This window comes from Protobothrops mucrosquamatus, unplaced genomic scaffold (genome assembly GCF_001527695.2).
Source record: "Protobothrops mucrosquamatus isolate PMUCROS unplaced genomic scaffold, P.Mucros_1.0 scaffold602, whole genome shotgun sequence".
NCBI classification, from domain to species: Eukaryota; Metazoa; Chordata; class Lepidosauria; order Squamata; family Viperidae; genus Protobothrops; species Protobothrops mucrosquamatus.
Genome location: NW_015386901.1, coordinates 322,972 through 342,146, shown reverse-complemented (window position 1 = coordinate 342,146; position 19,175 = coordinate 322,972). Strand labels below are relative to the sequence as shown.

The following is a 19,175-nucleotide window of genomic DNA, read 5'->3' as shown; positions in this document are numbered from 1 at the left end:
AGATAGATAGATAGATAGTGCCAAGAATCCCAGGGCAACCAAAAACACCAAATAGATAGTGCCAAGAATCCCAGGGCAACCAAAAACACCAATGGATCATTGAATGAATCAACCAAGCATTCTCACTCAAGGCACAAATGACCAGGCTCAACTATCCTATTTTGGGCATATTATATGAAGACCCAGCTCTCTGGATAAGGATCTAATGTTGGCAAAAGTAAGAGGAAAGAGAAAAGGATGACCAGCAACAAGGACTCAGTTATAGTGGAGATGGAAGACCTGAAAGATCAGATTGGGGATAGATCACTATGGAGAAAAATCTATCTATGTGGTCACAACTTGATGGCACATAATGGATCAATCAGAGAGAACAAATATAAATGGAAAGGGCTCAGAAAGCTATTAAAATTTAAAGAGATGCCACTTCCCCTTTAACTGACTTTGGAAGATTCAATTTTAATTGTCTCTATTTCTTTATGCATTTCATGACCATGAATGGGCTGATTAAAGTGACATGAGATCACACTGAGAAGCCTTGAATTTTTCATTCCTGAGAAACAGAGATTCTCCAATACCCAATACAAAATGGAAGTGCTAGTGCCAAGCCAGTGATAGGCAGTTAGGTTTTGCATGACATTTCTCCCATGTAACATTTTCCCCTTATTTTACTCATTTCTTTTTCTTTTATTCAAATAAACATTCTCAATAAAAGTTATAAAAACAAACCTCTTTATTCCTCTTTTCTTAATTATTAGCTATTACATCCAATTTTGCTCCTTATAAACTTGATAAACATTCTTTCAGCTTCTTCATTGAAGTCATTGATACAGATGTTGAAGAGCTGATTCCCAGAGCTGATCCTTATGACATTCCACTCCACCTCTTCTAAATTTGATAAGGAGTGATTGCTGAATATTGGAATATGTTTTTTTTATCAACTATCACCCCCCCTACAGTTAGCCAAATTGCTAATCAGAATATCTTTTCATGAAGTAGTATAGAGCCCTGGTTTGATGGTATCTGATCTTCACTGTGATAAAAAAATAAAAGTAAAAACAAAATATATAATTACACATAAATAAATTGAGCCTGAAAGAACTTTGGCTTTTTTAAGAATCACAGTAACTTTAATAGATCAATTTCTTAAAGGGCCTTTATATTTTTTTCTAGTTAATGCAGAAACAAAAAAAATACTCGCTATTTCAGTAAATATCAAGGTCAAAAACACTTTCAGAATCATTATCAATATTTTCACAGCCATATTAATTTTACTACTCCCGTTTGTGTTAAATATCACTAAGATAATACCTAACATAACACATCTACCAAGTGTTTTTATAAAGCATACATTTTCTTTTTGTTTTGGTTATGCATTAAGATATCTTTATTTCATGATTTTATGTATCAAATATAAATTGCAGGTGGGTTCCCTTCTCAACAACAACCCTCTTGATATAGAAACATTTTTTTTATTATACAGTGATTATCATTGTTGATGCTTACAACAACAAAAATAGGCACTTTTTATCAGTCATTCTCTAAAATATCATTTTTATTCTGCTTTTCATTTCATACCATGAATTATATTAAATTAAATTAAGCTCTATTTTAAACAAAAATTAAATAATGCCCTAATCCAGAATTACGTTGTTTGCTTTTACAACTGTAAGTCATAAGCAATTAATTTTCCTTCGCAAGTTAATTCACTTACCATTCCCAGTAGCATCATATGTTGACACAGGGTTAAAGATAGTTTAGTCTTTTTGTTCAGTAAGTTGGACTCAACTTTGGAAGATTTCAAGTTAAAGTAAATTTTGAATTTTCTTAACAACCTACATACAAGGTTATTTAAGATGAATGCTGACCTTCTTACTGTCATCTAGATGATTATTCTAAATTTGTATTCAAGATTTACAAAAATATAATGCTTGTGGGCAATCAGCTATTCTCTTTCTGTTTAATTTTACATTTCTTCCAATGTTTAGTTCAACAAAGGTTGACCACTATATAGTTAAACAGGGGGATTCCCTCAAATCCACATGAGGATTCTTCAGCAATGTAGTAAAACCTAAAATATTTAGTTTGATTGTATGAGATTAGGGTAAACAAGTATAATAACAGATTCTTTAATTGTTTGGAACCAATTATTCTTTTCTCCTGTTATCAAAGGAGGATGGTAGACTAAACTGAGGCTATAATTTTCAATGTTAACAGAGTAGGAGAAAAACCCAACTCAAAGATGACTTTAGTTTTCATTAAAAAAGGAAACCTTTGAATCAAGCTCATCATGTTTCAACCTTTTAAAATATATTCATGTCCCTTTGATAGAATTCAACAGATTAATTCCTATATATTGACAAGTATTTGTGGGAAAGTGCCTTCTAAATAAATGAATCTCAATAAGTAGAACAATATTCAATAGTAGATATATTTTAATAAAAGCATTTTTGTTGGTTAGACTGCAACAATGCTTTCATCAATTCTCCTATTTACTAATCTAGATGCATCATAGTGTTTACTTAAGGACACAGTTCACTAAAGTAGAGTTATGGAGGTGACATAAGATTTAAGAGGCTTAAATAATTTTGAATTCCTAAGCATCCAGACAGAGGCAAAAGACAAAATTGAAGCTTTTGCATTTGTAATGTTTTATGTCAATTAACCATGATTTATTGTATGAGAATAAGGGCTACAGGTTTGTGTTTAAGACACATGTAGACTAGATTGATCAGTATGAAAAGAAATGAGGTTAACTATCATAGAGAGGACACAGTTCAGAAAAGTAGAGTTGTGGAGGTGACATAAGACTTAAGTGGTAATATGAGCAAATATTTGATGGTCCAACTTTCTGTTAAGATAAAATCACATTTTTCAACAGTTTCTCCACTAGATATTAATGGATGATAACTTGGTTATGACAAAATAACTTATTTTGCTGTATCCATTTAAAAGTATATTGAAAATGCTGATTATATAGTTTCATTTAAATTTGACTTGCCCTGGATATTAGAAAAAGTATTGGTTGTTTATTTCAATTATTCAGATTATGATGTACACCTTTAAGCTAAAATGATATGCATTACAAGAGTAACAACTGAAATGGAATAATGTGCTATATTATTTGTGCCACACTAATTTTTTATAACAACATATAAGTCTTAGAATACCACTTAGCAAGACATGGGTTTAGAAGTACTAGATTTGAGGGATTTGATGTGGCTTTATCCAAGCAGTCATGTTTCCTTAATTGTGCATTTTAAATGTTGTAAGCTGCCCAGAATCTTTTTGGAGTTGGATGGCCTCAAAAATTCAATAAATTAAATTAAACTAATTATAGCTTAAGGCTTAAGGCTCATTTTAGATATCATGTGTGATAAATTTCCTCACTGATAAGGCTTTTTAGAACCAATTTAAAACTTTTCAGAATTGAGACTACCTCCAGCCTCAGCCTGAACCCTTGAGAAAACAATTCATATATAAGGACTTTTTTTCCTTTACCCACTGCCCAGCTTTCTAAATCTTTTTCATTTCTTTTACCTCTGCTACTTGTTTAGGAAAGTCTTCGTTATTGAAACATCTGTCTCTTATATTCCTTTATTCCATCTGAATCTGTCTCCAGTATAATTTATATTGCATTCTCTGCAATTTGGTCTCACCAGCTGTTCTTAATGTTCTGCCATGGTGTTATCTCCATAATAAGGTAATTATTTTTAGATGATGTAATTCTAGCAACAGGCTTTCTCTCTGTGCATAACATCTCGTACAATCGTAGATAATGTGGGCACCACTTTTCCTACAGACACCTCCTTTTGTGCCTACCAGTCTCTGTATCTCATTTAACTTTAATTTGTTTTTAAATTATTTAAATTATTTTTTAAATTACAAACTAATAAAAAGTTTTTATGCCAGAAAATGAAATGCCAGCCAAAGTAATAACCAAATGCTTAAAGAATTCACAGCTGATGGTGAAGAAGTGATGGTACTAGTTTGTGTTTTTTAGAATCAAGAATAAATAAAAATGTGCTGGAAAAGTAAACTAAAGATTAATAGAGAGGAAGGCAATGACAGAATTTTGCAGCACCATGAAGGGTAAGAATACTTTTATAACAAGAAAGAACAGCAGTAGAAATGTACAACTATACTAACTAAAGACTGAAAAAACAGCAAGATAAAGCATATAGATTTCTTCAGATTACAGATCTAGAGACCCTTACAAAAGTACCAGAAGAATTATTCAATGAATCCTGGGTAAAATAAAGATTGCCTATTCTCTTTAAGGCAGGGGTGTCAAACTGCCGGCCCATGGGCCGGACGCGTCATCCCAAAACCACGCCCACCCCATTGCCAGCAATGGAGAAAAAGCTCCGATATGTCGCGCGACGTCACGTAACGTCGCGGGTTTGACATGCCTGCTTTAAGGCAAGGATGGGCAAGCAGAAACCTCTGTCCTTTGGCCGTGTGGTTTAAGCAGATTATTGCCTTAAAAAGGATGCCATCCATAGCAAGAGTAAGGAAAGTAGAAGACAGTAGAGAGGCACCTTTGGTCATGCCTGGTGATGACCTGTGTCAAAGCTGTGATGAGGATGGTGCATGCATCTTGATGTTTCTTGGTCTCTCAGTGGCTTTCAATGCCATTGATCATGGTATCCTGTTGGATCAGCTTTGGGGATTTGAATGAAAGCACTGGTTTGATGTAGCTTTCTTCCTTTCCACAGTGACTGAATTTAGTCATTGTTAGCAGTGTAAGAGATTGCATCCATGACTCCACACTTGTGGGATGCCACTGGAGGTCAACTCTTTCTGCACTGTAATTTAACATCTAACATCATTACCATGAAACCACTGGTGAGATCATCTGACAGTTTATAATCAGGTGTCATCAATATGCTTATGATACCCAAATATACACTATATCTTCACCCCGGCCTGATGAAATCCTGGCCCAGTGTTTGAGGCTATGCAGGTTTGAATGGAGAGAAACAAAGCTGCTTCCAAAAATAGTCATGCTTTCTAGGATTTATCAAATGTTTTAGCCTTCTTTGCCTAGAGCAGGGGTAGAGAACCTTGGCTCTTTTATGACTTATGGACTTCAACTCCAGAATTCCTGAATCAGCATGGCTGGTTCAGGAATTCTGGGTATTGAAGTCCACAAGTCATAAAAGAGCCAAGATTCCCTACCCTTGGCCTAGAGCAGACATGTCAAACACAAGGCCCGAGGGCCGGATGCGGCCCGCGAAGTGGTTTCATGTGGCCCATGAAGCCATCCTGGAAACAGTGAGGGAACGGCCCCCGGTGCCTTGGCCCTGGCCCGGGCCGGCCGGGAGCCAATGTACAATTTTGTGATGGCCATCTATGCTGAAACTCATTCAGTCTTAGCTCCACAAGGCTGTCTAGAAACAGCGAGGAACCAACCCCTGCTGCATCGGCCCCACCCCCTGGGTGCATGTTGGGGAGGTGTCACCCTTTGTGAGGAATGAAGAAATGGACCATGCCTTGGTGCTTGCCCCGGTCCCACTCCCTTCTGCCAGAGACCCTCAGATCTGTCCCACTCCTGCCCAGGCCCCCCACAGGCACCCTTGATGCGAATGATGTAGAGCTGGCCATGCCCACCCAGTAGGCCACACTCACTCCATCCACGCCCACCCAGTAGGCCGCACCCATCCTGGCCACACCCATCCGGCCCCCCGAGGGCAACCACAATGCTGATGCGGCCCTCAGTGAAATTGAGTTTGACACCCCTAGCATAGAGGATACTTCTTACATATTTCTGTCAAGGTTATCTCTCGTACTGCCTATACCTTCAGACAGACACTTATCCCTTGGATTAGGGTGATGTTCCAGACAGCCACCTCACCATTGGATTAGGGTAATGCTCCATCCATGGTATTGCCAATGAAGATTACCTGAAGCTACAGCTGGTCCAGAATGGCAGTGGAATGGGCTGTCATGGGTGTGCTGTAGTATGCAGATGTGTCCTCACTGCTTTATGAGATGCACTAGTTACCAGTTGGCCTCCAGATATAATTTAAGGAGTTGCTTCTCCTGTAACTCCATTAAAATAAATAAATATAGACAGGGGTTAAAACCAAAAAGCCAATATCATTTATTTAAATGATAATCACAAAAGGCTGTCCCCTTAAAAGTGTGCTCTGGATTTGTCATGTTGCAGGGGAGAACTCAATTCTATAGTTAGGCGCTATCCGTGGAAACACTCATTTTAGCTTGACTTACTTTAAAACAAAAGCAAAGCAAGACAAATATTAAAATATTATTTCTGCCATTTGAAAATGCTACTTTATTAATGTGATTAATGAATGAGTAACATATTGAATTTTAAAAAAAAATTAAAACTGCAATCAGATTGAATGCAGTGGGTTTTATTGCTCAGTAAACAAGCATGGCATTGTCCTGTATATTTCTTAACACATAAAAAGGAGTCAAATAACATATCCCTTAAAAGGAATCATAGAAAAGCCAAGATTAATGAAATCATAACTTAAATTCCTTTACGGTTTTAAAACAATTAAATGGCCTTTTTAAATATAGATTCACAGTCTATTAAAACTATAAGGATAGGTATCAGAACACTGTTTAAAACAGAAACAGAAGCTACTGCTGTCTACATCCGCATTTATATATTGACAAATACAGTTTTTATTTTGTATGTACTGTGTATACTTGAAATAGGGCTGCATCATGAGCAGAGCAGTCCTGTGAATTTATAAGAATTATAAATTGTGACAGAGGAGCAGCCATATCAAAGTCCTACTGAGTTTTGATGGCAAAACAGAAAGGAAGGAGGAGCATTTTCCTTTGCTTTTTTTCTCAACTTTTTTTTGCCAAATTTTCATTGTAAATTGTTTAGTCCAAAGAAAGTATATATACATCTGTAGACTTTTCCTTTCCATAACAATTGATATACAATACCAGAATTAAGAACAGTCTGAAGTTGTGTGTAAAACAGCCATGAACAGTGCCAGAAGAGAGGAAGGTTGAATGAAATTCCCCAATGATAATAAAATTGCTACTAAGTAAACATACTTCAGATACCCCTACGGAAAATAATCTTTTCCTATCAATCACTCACCCAACCTCTGAAGACAAAGACTTGAAATCCTTGTATATCTGCTTAATATACCTTTATCTACCTATAGTTCACTGCAAAACATATACATATTTTTCACTGCAAAACATTCTTTATTACTGTACCTAATACCAGGGACAAGTAACTTCTAGAAGAGATTGTATTCCTTCTCCAAAACAGGTGTGTGGTCTACAGGTGCTTGCAAATTTGTAGTTGCTACTAGTAGAATAGAATAGAATTAGAATAGAATAGAATAATAGAATAGAATAGAATAGAATTAGAATAGAATAGAATAGAATAGAATAGAATAGAATAGAATAGAATAGAATAATAGAATAGAATAGAATAGAATAGAATAGAATAGAATAGAATAGAATAGAATAGAGCTGGAAGGGACCTGGGAGGCATTCTAGTCCAGCCCCCTGCTCAAGCTGGAGAACCTATACCATCTAAGACAAATGACCGTCTAGCCTCTTTTTAAAAATCTCCAGTGATGGAGCGCCCACGATTTCTGGAGGCAAGCTGTTCCACTGGTTGATTGTCCTCACTGTCAGGAAGTTTCTCCTTAATTCCAGGTTGCTTCTCTCTTTGATCAGTTTCCAACCATTGTTTCTTGTCCTGCCCTCTGGTGCTTTGGTGAATAATGTGACCCCCTCTTCTTTGTGGCAAGACCCTCAAATACTGGAATACTTCTATCATGTCTCCCCTATTTCTTCTGTTCTTTAGACTAGCCAAACCCAACTCCTGCAGCCGTTTTTCCTATGTTTTAGTCTCCAGGTTCTCAGCCACATCTTTGATTTTTGCTCCAGGGAGACAACATACCTCCCGGGATTGTATGTCCGGTCTGCAGATGGATGATTCCTTTCCTTTGAGGTTAGAATCTCCTATTACCAACACTCACCTTCCTTTTGGGGGGGCTGAAGTCTGGGGTGCTTTTCTGTTTATCTCTGGTGTGTTTGTTGATGTGACTTTTTAAGGGATATTTGAAGTGACTTTTTTAGGGATATTTGAAGTTGTTTCTTTGAGGGGGAAGTTTTGAGTCTGTGTATTTCCATCTAAGGGGAGAAATGGATTGCTTAGTTTTAGTGGGGCTGTTTCTGGTTGGATTGGATTGGGCAGAAGGGGTTTGTTAGTTGTATGCTGCTTCTTTCTTTGAGTATTGTGTTTCCTTCTATGTATGACATACCTCCATTTGTCTTCCTCCAAGGGTTTATCAGTAGGGTCAAATCCCCTGGGAGTTATTAGTTCATTAATGGGTTCAGTTTGAGTAGAGCTGGAGTTTGGCTACAGTTGTCTCTAAGTTCCTTACTTTTTCCTCCAGTAGTTTGCATAGTTTACATCTAATGCATGTATAGTTTGGGTGTCCTTTGGGCATAAGCACATACATGGAACATGTATTGCATACCACAATAGTATCAGTCACCTGTTCCATGAGTTTGCTGTTTGAAAATCCCTCTTTTTGGTTGGTGGATGTGCTTTGCTTCTTAGCCTTGTTTCTAGCTTCTCTGTTCTAGGTAATTATGCCTATTTTTTATGCCCAGTTGCAGATAATATACAAATACTATCTTGTTAAGCCGTGGTGGTGAAGTAGTTAGAATGCAGTATTGCAAGCTTACTCACTGCTCACTGTCAGGAGTTTGATTCTAACCAGCTCAAAGTTGACTCAGCCTTCCATCCTTCCAAGGTCAGTAAAATGAGGACCCAGATTGTTGGGGGCAATATGCTGACTTTGTAAAGTGCTTAGGGTTGTAAAGCACTATGAAGCAGTATATACTGTAAGTCTAAGTGCTGTTGCTATTGCTATTCTGAACCACACTTCTGAACACGTTTGGTCTTATGTATTGGTACTGTATCCTCAAGTTCAAACTGTGGTAATACATTTTATATAGGACAGCCCTTGAGAATTCTTTCCAAGTTCTAAGCAGTGTAGAATGTAATACTTAGGCTAAATAAGATCTCTTTACCACACATTAGAATGTCTACTCTGAAAGACCAGCAGTGCCTGCCAAAAAATGTCATTTTGGTTTATAAGGTTATAAATGACTTAGAATTAGATTATTAAAGAACTGACTTTTTCCATATGGCCTTGCCTAGTCTTTATAGACTACAGAATATGCCATGCTGATCGGACACAGTTTGTTCTTACTTCTTTAGTAATGGTGGACTCCTTATGTAAAATTGTCTCTAAAGTAATATTATGAAGGTCCCCAATGGGATGTGCTTCCTCTAGCAATGTTTGGGTGTTCCCCAGACAATTTTACTGCAATAATCCATAGTATTTAATTTTTTACATTTTTATTTTGCTACAATGTATTATATTTGTGCTGAGTTAATTGCAACTCTTTTTAATATAACAATTTTATTAAAGGTTACAATTTTTAACAATAAAAAAACTAATACAAAGTAAGAAAAAAGAATAAAAAATAGTACAGAAATTAAAAAAAGAAAAAGAAAAAAAACAAGTATAGTAAAGAAAAAGAAATATATAAAGTTTTTAAAATATAGTTTATTAATATTTACAATAACAATCTTTAGTGCTTAATGAAGAATGTGTTGTCTGGGTTCATATATTTCAAAACAATAATAATTATTTTCTATAGTTGATCAATATGTTAGTTGATAATATATTTCCTTGATTCTCTGTACTTCCAGCAATATTCTCCTTTTGTCTACATTAAACAAATATAATTCTTAATACTTTCAATACATATAGAGTTGGATATAAACATTTTTCTAGTATTTATACATATAAGAATAGCATCAACATATAACATCTTTTCTAATTAGCTTATGCTTCAATTGTATTTATAGAAGTCATCTTATTAAATCATTATATGTCCTGTTTTCAAGATTCTTATTTAAGCTTTATTTCCCCTCAGTATTTAAACCACTCTTATCAGTCATAATTTTCTCAAAATTCATTACCTTTGAATATCCAAACTTTTCATTCAAATACACCATCTCAATATTTTTACATTTCATATATTATAAAAATATTATACTACTTACGGTATATATCTTAGCCCTCTTGCTATAGGGCCCCTTTATGTTCAAGCTTTATCTATTCTTTTGATCGTGTTCAAACAAGTATTTAATCATATAATATACCATCTAGCAAACTTACTATAGGGCCTCTTTATATCCAAACTTTATATTTTTTAACCATATTCAAACAGATGTTTAGTCATATAGTAGTCCATCTGGTACATTGAATCACATCTCTTAAATCTAATTCTAATCTTCTTTTGCCCAGTCGCTTTCCAAATCAGTCGGTTTAGCTTGCCAGGTTGTATTTTGTAGATATTGTTGTGGATAAAAAAGACAAATTAAGTAGAATATTCGTTTTTTGTCTCCCATGCTCTATCCTGACAGATCTTTAATCCATTTTATTAAATCTTCTTTTTTGTCCTCAAGTTTGTTTTGAAGTCCTGGAAGATAAAACATCTTTTTTATTTCCTTTGCTGTATCAAAATTTTGCAGATTTTCTTTTGTTTGTATTAAGTTGTAGTCCTCTTCATTTGTAGCTTTCATATTTAAGTCATTTTCCTCTGATTTGTGTTCTATTGTCTGATTTATTTGTTCAATCTTTATCGTCATTTTTTGAGCATTGTTTAATTGTGAGTTTAGGTTAGAGATCTGTTCATTTATGTTATCAAAGTTGTTTTTAATCTCATCATGATTTAAGACAATTGTTTAAATCTGTCATAGCATTGCATATATTTTCTCCTGGAATGTATTTGCTTTGTCTTGAGTCATTATTCCTGCAGATCTTTGATGTTCCACGCTGGGGTTTTCAGGAGGAGGTGTTAGGTGTGGTTTTCTATCACTTTTAGATAAATATACAACATCCATTTTGTCTCTCTCCTCTAGGTAGTCTTTCACCAGTGCCATAGTCTTTTTAATTAGCTTTATCAAACCAGCCCATCTTAAAATCCAAACAACCAAATCTTGTGTAGCTCTTATCTTTATATATGGTTTTTGTAATCCGTTATGTTCCAAGTATCAAAGCACCACTGAAAACAGTGTTTTATAACAGTTCTTTTTTTTCAGGGATCTTATGATTATCAGCCAGCCAGATTTCAGTCCAAAGTGTTTAACCACCTGAATGCTTTCCAGTGACTTCCCCTTTAGAAGATTAGCCAAGGGCCAAAGTTTTTTTTTCTCTGGAAATAGTTTTTAAACTTAAAAATGCAGCTCAGTGTGTTTATAATCCCAGAAGGTCAACAGTTTCTAAACATATATAGTTTCACTCTGTATTAGCTAGCCCAATGCTTTGTTCCCAGCTGTTTTTTGCTATTTCTGGGTGTCTTGCCAAATTTTGAGTCAATGCAGCTATAGTTTTCTTTAGTCCTCCACTAGGTGTCAGTAGTTGTTCATTTTCCAACTTTTAAAGCAAAGAGTTATTATTATTATTTATATAATTTCATCAATTTCAGGTGTGGAATTTTAACAGTTTTCTTAGTTTTCAAATTTGTCCAGACTGTAGTATTTTTAACCTCATTTCAATATATTTTTGTTCCCCATAAGAGTTTAATTCGCCGCTTCCATCTATGGGAGGGTGGGGTGTAGTTCCCTCCCTTCTCACTTTGGGAGGATTTTTGCTTCTTGGAGATCTTTTCCAGGAACTCGGATACAAAATAGGAGAGAGAAGATCGAATCCCTCACCCAGTTTCAAGCACACTGTTCACCATTGTTCTGGTTGGTGCCTTTGGACTTCAGCTGCAAGTAGCTTGGGTTGGTCACCGAGGTGTGACCAGACTTTCTCCTGTCGGGTTAGAGGGCTTTCCCCGGATCGAGCGGGATGACCACCATCGTTCCATGATCATAGGGCACCCCTCTTCGTCGCCTCTCCAGGGTGAATTTAGACCCATTTAGGGTCCCCTGGCAGGGCGAAACTAGCCGTGGGGTGCAGAGCTCCTCAATCCCTCAGCCGTGCGCTACGGCGCAAAACCAGAAGTCTCAGAAAAATATATAAAGTTTTATGTTGTAAATCTTGTTGATCCAAAGGTTCCTGTTAGCTGAGAAGCAGTTTAAACAATTTTCAAAATTGCTAAGAAAAGGAAGCATATGAACCCAGCATCCTTAAAGGCAGTGAGTGCAGTTTCAGCAAGATAGGGTATTCTCTGGCCTCCCTGAGCTCTAAACTGCCAGAGATCACTGTCTTGCAGGAAACAACTGTGTGGAACACTTGTGAGCAATCCTCTTGTCCAGAAGTGAATTATTTAGAGCTGGTTTACTCACCAGTTCTTTATTCCACTGTGGTCAAGTTTGCTTTTTGTAGAACTGTGTTCAGTTCAGCATTTCACCAAGTCTCATTTAGTTGTAACTCTAAAACAATAGCAGTAACCCTAACCGTAACCCAAATGTAAATTCTTGTAGGCTTTTTGATCTTCAGCTTTAAATAAAATATCTCTGTATTAAGAACACAACATATTAAATAAAGATATTGAAGGTCTCAAATGCATTTTTTAAAGCTTCATACACAGAGGGTTTACGATGCTTTTGTTCTGTTGCATCTGACAAGTCTGATGAAACTTGACTAACAATGTAATAATTATGTGCTTTTTAAAAAAAATAAAAATTGTAATATTACAGTGGCTTTTTTCATATCCCTCACTGAATAAAAGACATGACTGTGATTACTAATTTCTTCATTCATGCAAATGCAACACTATTTATCAAAGGTACATTTATAAAATAAGCAGTGGCTTGTTTGAATGGTAACATTGCTGCCACTGGTGTTTCGCCTTAGAGACGTAAACAAATATAAATAAACTAAAGTAATAAAATGATGTATTCTATGGAGCTGTATTAATCTTACAAAAATTCTTCTCCAGGCTAACAACATTTTGGCAAGTGAAAAAAGGAAGAAAAAAATAATTTTGAGTTCCCAAGCAGCCAGACAGAGGCAAAAGGCAAATCTGAAGTCCTTGCATTTGTAATGTTTTATATTAGTTAACCATGATGTATTATATGAGAATAAGGACTACAGATTCGTGTTGAAGACACATGTAGACTAGACTGATCAGTATGAAAACAAATGAGGTTAGCAGATTAACTATCATAAGGAGCTTAGAGAAATATAATTCCTTCCTTCCTTCCTTCCTTCCTTCCTTCCTTCCTTCCTTCCTTCCTTCCTTCCTTCCTTCCTTCCTTCCTTCCTCAATTCAGGTATTCAGAGGAGGGATAATCATATCTGGGAGATGGTTTATATAGTACCTGTTCCAAATGGTGGAATATTTCACTGAGTCAAGTTCAATAAAACATGATGTATATTCATAATACGTGTATTAGATGCTTCCCTCTGAACCATCAGACATTCACACGTTATGTAGGAATTCTGAGAATTGTGGTCACAATACTTTTAGAAGGTATCAAGTTGGGGGATGCTAGCATGGCCCTGAATTTAAATGCCCAATTTCCAAGCAAATTTTGGCATTTTAAGAATCTGGCTTATGAAATACTACTGTTAGTGCAAAATATGTTAGATATTAACTAGCATTTTTTAAATGATCTTTAAAAAATGAAGGCTGTGAATTCCCTGATTTGAAGAAAAGGTCTTTTACTTCTGTGCTACATTAGTTCTCACTTTTTATGCAGCTTCATTTTTGTCTCTTTTTAAAAATGCATTAAGGACTGCATTTAGCAATGAACTTGAACTCATGAATGATTCATCCATGCATTTAAATGCTTTAAGATTTGTTTACTTATTTTTGTTACTTGAATCATGAAAAGAAAAAAGAAAGGTATTACACTAGATAAAATCAGGGTTGGGGGTTAAGATTTGCATTTACAAATCAAAATGCTGTTTGAGATGGCATGATTGAATTGGTGATCGCTTTTGAAATAAATATTGGAGATGTAAATTCTAATAGAAGGAAAACATAGAGGAAAAATCAACAAATAATGTACAGTGTCTCTTGGATGTAAAGGGTTGCCTCTGCACAGGCCACCAAGAAGCCTGAAGTGATTGATAGACATCCTGGTTGAGTTTTTTTTTTTTCCTGCGGCAGCACTGAAGTCAGTTAAAGTCTATAGACAAAGCGAAGTGAATACCAGTTTCCCCAGTACAGGGGCTATTTTTTTAGGAAGTCTAACTGAAACCAGATGTTTTGCCTAGACTTAGAGTTTGTTTCTGCCAAGCATCTCATCAGAGGTCAGAGTTCTGGACTCAGGGCTCTGCTAGAATTCTTTCACAAATTGCTATTTGGTGAGGTTTTAATCCTAATGGAAAGAATAATGCACTTGTAAAATATGCAGTTATTACAAACACAATATACAAATTGCGGACTTCAAATGACTACATATTTCATTCCCATAAACAGGGAATGTAGATGAGTGCTGATTATAACAACTTTGGACGTTCATATTGAAAGCAAGTTTAGAGTTTATACCACTCTTGCCCATTTATTCTAAACAGTATGATAATAGCTAAAAACACTTAATCTTGCATGAAATACTTTGAAGCAAATATTGTTTAAATTTTGTAAAATTGGAAATTTGCTATTGAGGTTGACAAGTTTTCTTAAAGTGTGTCAACTTTATTACATCATGTTTGCACTGCTATGCTAACATTTTTATAATACATGCTTGAAACACACAGCAGCTGTGGGTACATTAGAAACAAATAATAGCTTTTTAAGAAAAAATGATTTTAAAAAAAAGCAACAGTAATTATGAGAGCCAACTAAAAATCTTTTGCTCCCTTTGCAACAGAGCAAATAGTTTCACTCAGATGAAGCCACATATTATCCAAGTCATATAGGTTATATCGATGCATGCATCAGAATATCCAGAAACTCTTGCAGAAACTCTTGCAGTAATAATAAATTAAATAACGGTTACTTTCTCTTCTTTCATAACACTTTCAGCCTAGTTCTAGAACTAGTTTTGTGAATTACTAAAAAACCTGTATAACATCCCATATTTAAAAATATGTATTTTGCTTTATTAAGCAAACTAAAGAAAGATAGTTTTAATAATATATTTGTGAAAAAAATACAAATACCAAATTTTCATGTTAAAGTTACAACTTTAAAAACTCTGTAGATTGAAGTAATATCAATATTAACACCCATGAATGGGAAATCAAAGTCTGGAAACTTGCATCATAAACAAACTTGACTACATTGTTCATAAATCCTCAATCCATTAGTTTAAAAAACTGAAAGATCCACTGCCAACATATATCAGCACAGAGCTAGTGTGACGCTGGTTAAATGTTGGATTAAGACCCAGGTTTCCTCAGCCATGAAAACACATTGTATGACTCTGAACCAGTCATTCTCTCATTCAGTCTCCCTCAGTGGGAATGTGTGAGAGAAAATGGCTGTTCTTTATCTTGTAATCTTTATTCTGACTATTTAATTTCCTTGCACTAAATGGTAGGAATCTCCATTGCCAATTTTCATCTGCAAAAATGGCTTTAGTACTGCAACTTGTTCACCCCTACTGTAATGTCTTAGTCTGGGAACAAAGACTCTTCCTTTTTAGTTCTCTAAACTATACCAAGAGTTTGTGAAATTGAAAATAAAGTTTTGATATATTGTACTTTAAATAAAAAAAATAAATCTGCCTCCTGCTTTTATATAGCAAAACAGTTTAGCATGGATTATGACAAGACTGAACCCATCCTTTCTATGAAATGAGTTCATAACTCCAATTTTTCACAACTTGGTGCCATGTTGTACTAAGGACTTTCAAAGTGGTTTTTGCAAGGGTTCCAGCGGCATTAGGAGAGAATGACATCAATTGCCTGGAAGATTAGCAGTACTTTAGCTAAATACCATACATGGCTATGCTGCTGATTAAAAAAAAAAAGTCCATATATATTGCATAATACATGGTATCAATCAATCTCTGATTTTGACAGTAGTGCCCTTAGAAATGCTGCAATGAGATGTAACTCTCTAATCTTAACAAAACGATCATAGTCAGATTCAGTTCTTTTTATCAGTATTTTAATTATCTGCAGCAGCAGCAGTAATACTAGTTTTCTCTTTCATTGAATATATCAAGAAGCAATAAGAAGCAGCTTCTTCTGCGATATTGCTTGTGGTCCTACCAATCCTATCCTGTTTTGTAGCAAACAGTTGCTTCTTTTTCTGCTCATCATCATAATCTTCCTACCTTCACATGAAATAAAAATAAAAACAATCTCAGTGTGATATTTTATTTCTGTCATCTTAGATTACAGGGATATTTAATGTATATTTATTTATTTATTTTAAACTTTTTAAATCCCACCTTTATGACTTTTATACATAACTCAAGGTGGTACACATACCTAACACTCTTTTCTCCTCCTATCTTACCTACAACAACAAGGTGGTGAGGTGAAGTGAGGTGAGCTGAGAGAGAGTGACTGATTTAGATCTATCTAGACAGCTCTCATGCCAAGGCAGGACTAGAATTCACAGTCTTCTGGTTTCTAGCCTGATGCCTTAATTGTTAGAACAAATTGCCTCTACATCCACTAAAACTAGCCTAGAAGCAAAAGTGAAGTATCAGGGCTTTTTAATGAACAATAATGATTTATATTTAGGGAGGAATTCATACATCCACCTTCTCATCTTCAATCTGAAATGGTATTTTATTTAATTCATTTGATTTGCTATGGCCACATATTGGCAGTTTACCAATCCACCCACAAACCCAGTAAAAACAATTAAAAGCCACATAAACTGACAGCCCTGACTCAAAACAGTACAGCAATACAATTCATAACCACAATTAACCCCAGGCCTGAAAACAGAAATAAGGTTTTCTGGAACCTTAAGACAGTGGCACCATTTGTATCTTTGGGGGTGAGTGACAAAGAAACATGAAATATGCATAATAATAGAGAACTAGAAACCGATCAGAACCAAAATTGATCCATTTGCCTGTCTAATACTAGTAATTCTTATGGCATTTTTTTAAAAATTGAGGCTATTTAGTTTTTGTTGACATTTAATCCAATCAAAAATACATACTTTGTATTATGTAAGTTGGAGCAGCTACAGAAAAAGTGACAAATTTGGGGACCATTCATTCTGTGATGTAATAACTCCTTTTTTGCCTCCAGTGACCATTTCATAAAAAGATTTTTGCTGCTGTTGTTCATATTATTGAATTTCCATTTGCTTGGCAACTAGAATTTGCCACTTCTCAAGCAGTACTTTTTAAGGCATGACCAATTTTGTTTTGTTTTTGCTCTTAATGTTGCTGTTGATCTTGTTCTACAGTTACAGGATTGAAAAAAGATCCTATTCAGATATCTTTTATTTTTTCCACTTTCACCAAAGAAGATGAAAAAATGTTTTTCAAACCTGCAGCTGGTTATTTCTGCAGGAGTTCCCACTTATATTCCATCTTGATTGACATTTTGAAATGGCAGCTTTTCACAAAAAGCTGTTAACTTGTAGAATTTGGTTATGGTACTAAGACAGACTGACTTTGTTCTACTGTTGGGGCTTATCCAATCTAAACAGAATATGCATTTGAATTTAATATTGCTGCTCAGTTTAGACTGCGAGGCCTAACACTGGTTTTTCTGATTCATTCTTGTACGTGATCCACTGGATATTCTTTTGGAAAATCTTTAGTTTTATAATTATTGTAATTTGATTTTCTTCTTTCTTTGCTTTTCATTGAGCAGATAATGCTTCCAAAGTTTGCCTAAATAATAGAAAATACATAATATGACTTTTGGCAAATAATATTTTCAAACTTTTTAAATGTACTGTTTCTATACATCACTCTTAAAGCATTAAACATATACAAATCCTGGTAGCTTTTTTTCCCCAATTTATTTCAGAGATGCTAAACAAAACAAAAAGGTTATACTCTTAACCGATCGTTGTAATATGATTACATTTTAATTTACAGTTGAAAACTAGAAAGCTAGTGAGCACTATATCAAAATTTTCTCTTAATCATTGCCAATCATTTCTTTAATGGCTTGCCAGCTGTTTGAAAGTCAAGTATATAAAGAAGGGATTTGATCCAAATTCTCACTTTTCCTTTCATATCTATTACCATGCTCAAAATACAGTATGCATGGAAGTATATTTTGAACATCAATTTACTTGATATACAGCAATGTCTAACCTGTGATTTAAGGCAAATGTCTACAAATATTAACTGTACTGATATGCCAGGGGTGCTATACTGCTGGCCCATGGGCCGATTGCATCATGCAGAGGCCGCGCCCACCCCACCTCCGGCAATGCGAAAAAAGTCGTGATACGTCGGGACACGTGATATACCATATTCTCTTACCTGTCTTAGCACATTGAGTTTTACAGTTTCTTATATGTTAATACCACGCAATGGTTAATTTTTTAGATTTATAATTGATGAAAATATGGGGAATACTGTGGTTTGAGAGGGTTTTGTTATTTTCTTTTTTAAATTTTTTTTTTACTGCTATTGTTTTAATACTGGTTTATGATAGACAAAAACTAGACATGTTAGCATCTATGAATTTTCATGGAAAGTTTGCTTTGTATAGCTCAGTCTGCAGCTATGGGTATTTCTAATTTTGTAGATTTTATTTCTTAAGTTATTTTTCTCAAAAGCAATGATACTATTTTTGAAAGTCCTTCCAGTTCTCATGAGCATCTATCACATTGTGAAATCCTTATTTCCCTCTATTCTATGCTGGTATGATCACACCTGGAATACGGTGTGCAATTCTGGGAGCCACATTTCCAGAAGAATACTCAGATTAGAAAAAGAGGAGGGTTACAAAGATGACACAGGACATGACTCACAAAGACAAGCTGGGGTAATTTTGTTCGTTCTAAAAAAAAGAAAACCGGGAAACGCAGTATCAGTGTTCAGGTAAATAAAAGCTGCTATAAGGAACATAGTCTGGAACTACTTTTATTTGCTACAGAAATTACACCAAAAAACACATAAGTTGCAAAGATCTAGATTTTGTTTAAATATGTGTTTTTATGGTTACAAACTAAGTTATTCTTAGATCCACTACAATCAAGTATACAGAAAGAATTCCCATTCAGTTCTTTTCATCCACATACTGTAGGCAAAGTTCTTATCACTGGAGAAAATACCGTTACGCACAGGTCCTCTTATGTACATTTAA

General features: G+C 35.1%; 1 protein-coding gene across 1 annotated transcript in view; it reads left to right on the top strand.

Annotated features, from left to right (window-relative positions):
* LOC107288867 (S1 RNA-binding domain-containing protein 1) overlaps positions 1 to 889 on the top strand; it is a 90,092-nt gene extending 89,203 nt beyond the window's left edge. The window contains exon 16 of the mRNA XM_029284442.1: positions 756 to 889. Coding sequence (XP_029140275.1) covers positions 756 to 889 — 134 coding nt within the window. The remainder of the gene's footprint in view (positions 1 to 755) is intronic.
* Positions 890 to 19,175: the final 18,286 nt, after the last annotated feature.